Source organism: Athene cunicularia (genome assembly GCF_003259725.1).
Source record: "Athene cunicularia isolate RWA chromosome 5 unlocalized genomic scaffold, athCun1 chr5_part3, whole genome shotgun sequence".
Classification (NCBI taxonomy): Eukaryota; Metazoa; Chordata; class Aves; order Strigiformes; family Strigidae; genus Athene; species Athene cunicularia.
The window spans coordinates 3677685-3683690 of NW_020799103.1; the positions used below are offsets into that span (position 1 = coordinate 3677685).

At 49.1% G+C, this 6006-nt stretch overlaps 1 protein-coding gene across 2 annotated transcripts in view; it reads left to right on the forward strand.

Annotated features, from left to right (window-relative positions):
* Positions 1 to 1399: 1399 nt before the first annotated feature.
* PAX6 (paired box 6) overlaps positions 1400 to 6006 on the forward strand; it is a 5803-nt gene continuing 1196 nt past the window's right edge. Inside the window, exons 1-5 of one of the 2 annotated variants that reach the window (XM_026850836.1) lie at positions 1400 to 1558; positions 2394 to 2476; positions 2744 to 2894; positions 3017 to 3132; positions 5137 to 5287. In XM_026850836.1, the coding sequence (XP_026706637.1) occupies positions 1480 to 1558; positions 2394 to 2476; positions 2744 to 2894; positions 3017 to 3132; positions 5137 to 5287 (580 nt within the window). In that variant the 5' untranslated portion in view covers positions 1400 to 1479. The remainder of the gene's footprint in view (positions 1559 to 2393; positions 2477 to 2743; positions 2895 to 3016; positions 3133 to 5136; positions 5288 to 6006) is intronic. The other variant, XM_026850837.1, reaches the window with a different exon arrangement.

Genomic DNA, 6006 nt, shown 5'->3' on the forward strand with positions numbered 1-6006 from the left:
GCCCATATGGTGACCACGGCCGCTGAATCCCTGTGTTTAAATGGGGGAGAAACTTCGGGTTTTAAAACATTTCAAAGTGGTTGAAAGGGTCCCACCAGATCCTGTCACAATTCCCCCCGAGCTTTGAAGGCCGGGGCCATTGTTCGCCGATTATAAATGATATTACTTTAAAGTTGATTTCCCACAATATTTAAAGGATGTAGCGGGAGTGTCGCTATTTATTTTTGGCGTAACTTTTCAAGGGAATTAGCATAAGTAGCCCATGCGTCCCTCATCCCGTCTTCTCCTTTATGCGACATCAAAACGCCTCGAAAAAATATGCTTTGAAAGGAGAGGGAGAGCTAATTTAGGGACAACGACTTCTCTGCCTCGACAGAACCGTCCGTTTCTTTCACCCAGGGGTGCCCGCAGAGCCCCGCAAAGCCGCCCGGACACGGGACACATCCTTGCGACCGCCCGAAAGGAGAGCACAATGAAACTTTCCCCCTGTTTAATGATAGAAATCGCATTAAAAGTGGTGGAAATACCCTAATTAAAAATGTACCGCTTAAATGATATGCCAAATGTTCAGCTGCAGAATAGCGTATTTAGCTAGTTAGTGAACTCGCTACTATTTCTTTTAAAATTACATGTTAAAATTTTAAAAGAAATCTTACTTTTCTCTGGTGCAACACATTACAAAGAATGGACAGTCCTTTTATCTAAATATAAAATTCCATTTTCAGCAATTATAGCCTGTTCTTGGTGATGATATAATTACAGCTGTGCTCAGTAATAGGTGTCAAGGCAATGCACACTCATACAATAGTTGAATAAAACTGCAGAACAATGCAGGCACTTCTAAATTCACAACCTTTAAAATGAAATTGACTGTGCAGAATTCAAATAAAAACTGGATAAATATTTTTTAAAAAAGATTACAAGCTTGGTTTGGTTTCTTAATAGCATTTTCTGCAAACCTATCAACATCTAATTGATTAGATAGGAATTACTGATTATAGATAATCTGAAATACTGAACATCACTATTTTAAATATAGCAATAGGTAAATAAATGCAGCAGACAGAGGAGACTGCCATGGCATTCAGCAGCGATTTGGGGAAAGAATCGCTTTCAGGGGAAAGTATTTTTATGCATGTTTTATTTCAGAGGAAAAACAAAATGAAATTAAGACCGGGCGATCGTAATTCCTCATCTCCAACGTTTAGGATAATGCTGGAAACTGAAATGTTTCCGTGGCACCCGGGTCGTTGGCGCGATGTTGCTTTGATACCTGAGCCATTTGTCAGGGAGGGTGTCAGCAAACATGGCCGAACTTGTTTCCAATCGCGTTATTTCTCTGATAGGCATCTTAGAACAAGGGTACCTGCGTTTCACTTTCCGACTCTCGGTTCTGCAGATGGCTGTCCGCAACAGGAGGGAGGAGGGGAAAACACTAACTCCATCAGCTCTAACGGAGAAGATTCAGACGAGGCCCAAATGAGACTCCAGCTGAAGAGAAAGCTGCAGAGAAATAGAACATCCTTTACCCAAGAGCAAATCGAAGCCCTTGAGAAGGGTGAGTGGCATTTTCCCGTGGCTGAAGCAGGAGAGAAAAGCAAAATGTGCCCTGGCTATAGAAAGAGCTGAGTGGCAGCATGGCATTCACGGGCCTTACATATATCTGTATATATTTTAAGTCCGTGGCTCCCTCCACGCTCTTTCATTCATTGAGCCCCAAATATTCACCAGCGGCTGCGATCTGCACTGAATAGCTGTTACAAGGTTTTTAAGGGGAAGGTACCCGGGGCACAGCTCATACTGAAACATGGGTGTTGCACCCCGGGCTCCTCTCATGGGGGATAAATCTCCTCCCGCTGACTGAGCCGCGTCCCCGGCCGGGCCGCGTTGCCGTGTGCCGGGAAGGCGAGGGCAGGCAGCTGGGGCTGGCAGCAGCTCTCCGTGCCTGCCCCCACTCCTGCTGCCCGTCCCCAGCGCTGCCACTGCCCGGGGCTGGGAGCAGGTGCCCTTTTCCCTGACCGGCCTGGGCGCACCTCGCCTCTGACCCGCTGCGGATCTTTGTTCTTATTTTCCACTGTTATTTAGCGACGTGCCATTTCACTTCTTGGTGACAGGGTCAGAGCTGCCTTGGGGACCCCCTCAGCAGAGGCAGAAGTCCTCACTGCTCCTTGAAAGATGCAGCGCTGCACCCAAGCCTGCCTATCCCCTTAGCAATATTCCCCCACAGGCAAGGCGTCCTGCTGCCTAACGCACACACACGGAGAAAGCTCAGTTTTGCCTTTACAGTGATGTTTCTTAAGAGCATTTAGAGCACAGGCAGTGCAGGAATGACTGACTTTACAGTCAGCCACATTAACTCTTTGCAACTAACATGACAATACTTCCTTCTGCAGAATTTGAGAGGACTCACTATCCCGATGTGTTTGCAAGGGAGAGACTAGCTGCTAAAATAGACCTGCCTGAAGCGAGGATACAGGTACTGAGTTGCTGTGCAGTTACTACTATTGTTATTTTCACTCTTACTATTCTAATTTTGTTATTCCTGGCTTCTCAAAGCACAGGGCAGCCCCTATTTATGACTGGGTATTTGTCCATCTCCCCCTTCAAGAAAATAACTGCAGCTGGGGTTTGCTTGCGCACGCTGCTTTGCTACGCTGCAAGCCAGCTTTCCATCAGCGTGGCCCTGAGTTACGTGGGGGAGGTCCTTGTAAGCTCATTCACGTGTCTCAAATGCTGTTTTCAGGTGTGGTTTTCTAACAGAAGGGCCAAGTGGAGAAGGGAAGAGAAGCTGAGGAACCAGCGAAGACAAGCCAGCAACACTCCCAGCCACATTCCCATCAGTAGTAGTTTCAGCACAAGCGTTTACCAGCCGATCCCGCAACCGACCACCCCCGGTAATGCCCCCAACCCGCTCACGTTCCTCGAGCCTCTTGGGAAAATGAGACTCTCAGACTGTATCACCGATTGTAATTGCGGTTAAACTAATGCGTTCATCTATTTGTCTATTCTATTATAGTTTCCTCTTTCACATCAGGTTCCATGTTGGGCAGAACGGACACGGCGCTCACAAACACGTACAGCGCGCTGCCGCCCATGCCTAGCTTCACCATGGCCAACAACCTGCCTATGCAAGTAAGTCTGGTGCTGCCGCCGCGGCACAACGCTCCCTCGGGACTCGGAGGCCCCGGGGGCGGGTGGGGGCCCCACCTCTGCAGGATGGGGGGTTATGGACCCAAACCATGCTGCAGGGAAACCAGCACCAAAGGCTTCCCCAGCATCTGAAAATACACCCTACTGGGGAGGGTCGCAAGAGAAAGGGCACTGTAAGGTGCGCAACAAGCGCTTTTCCTGAACTTTAAAAGAGAAAGGTCCTCAGATTTACAAGGCAACAAATGTGGGATGAAAAAACCCTTTTTGGGGAAAACCAAACCAAAATAAAACAAAAAAACCCCAACAAAACCCGCGGTTAACCTATGGAACTCACTGGTGCAGTATTGTGGAAATTGCTGCCTGAATAAGCTGCTGGAGGGATCCGACCTTCTCGGCGTAGGTACTGTGGCGGCGGCACATTAGGAACACCTGAGAGAGGGAAGGATGTGATTAGCATCAGTGGTTATGCCAGCTAAGCCAGAATTGCAAGAGCTGTCAATCCTCATGCCTGAAAGCATTAGCTGATCACCAGCTGGGTTAGGAAGAAATCTATTCCTTTGGGGTCTGTTTCTATAGACCTTTCAGATGCAAAATTCCTCCTTTTTTAATGGTGGGGTTGGCCTAGGAAGGTGCTGGCCAATTACGGGAGTTTTACAGCTTTGTCTGAGGCACACAGCATTGACCACTGCTGGAGACAGGCGAGCAGATTAGAGAGCCTGACTCCTTCGCTGCGGCAATTACTATGTTACTAATTGCTGAACCAAAATTAACCAAATAAAGTTAGAGTCTCGCAAGTCTGCGGAAAGAAATGACGTTGGCTAGGTTGCTATTTCGTGACGTTGGAGGCCGGTGGCGCCGTTCCCGGCAGCGAGCTGAGAGCTCATGACAAAAGATCAAAAGGCTGATATGGGAGGGGACCCTTGGGAAAGCAGGAGGCCCCTGATTCACCGCCGGGCACCCGGGCAGGGATCTGGCACGCGTGAGCTGTGCTGGAAAGCCTTGCCTACGTGGCCACCACGGTGTGATGGCCACGCTATGTTGGAGCAGGAGATTTGGCAGCCGAACTGTCGGCGTCTCCCTGCGGATGCGTTGGTGTGTTGCTGGGTCTCCCAGAGCACAGCGTGTGTGCTTAGTGAGCGAGGCTGTCAGGATTTTTGGAGACGGTGCGTGTCGGGGATGTGCCGACAGAGGAAATATGTGCAGACGTGTTGAGTCTCGTGCGCTTGGCGCGGGAATTATTCATCCTGCTACCTGCCCCCGCTGCCTCTCCGTGTTGGGGCTGCACCCTGGAGTGGGAGATGCCCCTGCTTGGTCCCTCGCTGGCACCGTGCCATCCTTCACCCCCTGCCCTCAGCCGCTCTCTCCTTGGCAGGTGGGGGTTTAGGGGTTGGCGTTTAGGTAAATGGAGATGTCTGGTCTCCTGGGATGCTGCTGGAATGGGTTTGGGGTGACTGCGGCTGATGGGGGATCAACCCCCACACGTCATCTCTGCGTATGTGCAACGTGCTTGCAGATGCAGAGCCAGCCCATGTGCCCCAGGGGAGTAATTTTTAGTTACACCCCTAATAGTTTTTAGTTACACCACCAAATGCGACATCAGATATCAGCCCTGTCTCTGGCTGCAAATGGCATGAGACGTCTTCCTTCTAAAAAAGTACAAACAAGGGCAGCGCTCAGGCTTTGGTTCCTTGGCTTAGGTATGTATCACCTTTGTTATCATCTAGATGTAGGGATCTGCGAGCCAAGCGTGTCTGAAAACGTGCCGCTGACTGTCCATGTTGTTTCTGTAGACTAAAAACCTCTGGCAAGAGGCTGCTTGGTTGAGCTCCTAAATAGGGCTTTACATCCAGGTCCCCGAATCTGAAACTGAAGCTTGTTTTTGCCTGTGCGCGCCGGTTCTGGGGGCTGTCACCTCCATCCAGAAGAGTGTAACGCTGTGTTTACCTCGGCTGATACTTAACACTGTTTTGTCCTTTGCTCCAATAGCCCCCGGTACCCAGCCAGACCTCCTCCTACTCTTGCATGCTGCCCACCAGTCCATCAGTGAATGGACGGAGCTATGATACATACACCCCTCCTCACATGCAGACACACATGAACAGCCAGCCGATGGGCACCTCTGGCACCACTTCCACAGGTGAGTGGCCCCTGCCCCCCGGCCTTTCTGCTGGCATGGCTTCCTTGCTCCAGCCATCAGGTTTTTCACATGTATTCCCTGGGAGAACTCTCTCCCCATTGCTGGGAGAGGTCTTTCTGTCAGGTTTAGTAGCTGCTGAAACGGGCAGAAGGTGAAAATGTATAACCTTGTGGGCTTGAGCAGAAAGTCTGATATTTAAGCTGCTGCTGGAGGGGTAGATTAAAGACAGCTGATTAACGGAGGTGGCGTTTGAACTGTGGTACAGTGGAAAGCTCTTTAGTGAGGCCCCCATCCTGCAAAATCCTCCCTGTGTAATTAATTTCTAAAGCAGCATTTATTTCACCGTTAAATTTCAGTGGAGATACTCACACCTGTGAAGTTAAGTGTACGTGAAAGTGTTTGCAGGACTGGGCACATTTTTACCATGTCTGTGTCAGAGGCTGTTTTTTGCTAAGTTCTGAAGTTATGGAAAAGGCAGGTAGCCTGTAGAAATATTAACCTATGCATAAGAAGGCAAAACAGGGTAAAAAAAGGGTGTCAGCATAAGCAGGCGCAAGACAGACACATTTTTAAAAGAATAGTAATGTTCAGTGTATTTTGGTCTGAATTCCCAACTGATACACATAAGCCGAGGCTCTGGCATTCATCTCAAAGCGTGACAGTTTATTTATAACAACAAATCAGTGAGATGTGCAGAGGTTTTAAAAATATACACCCCC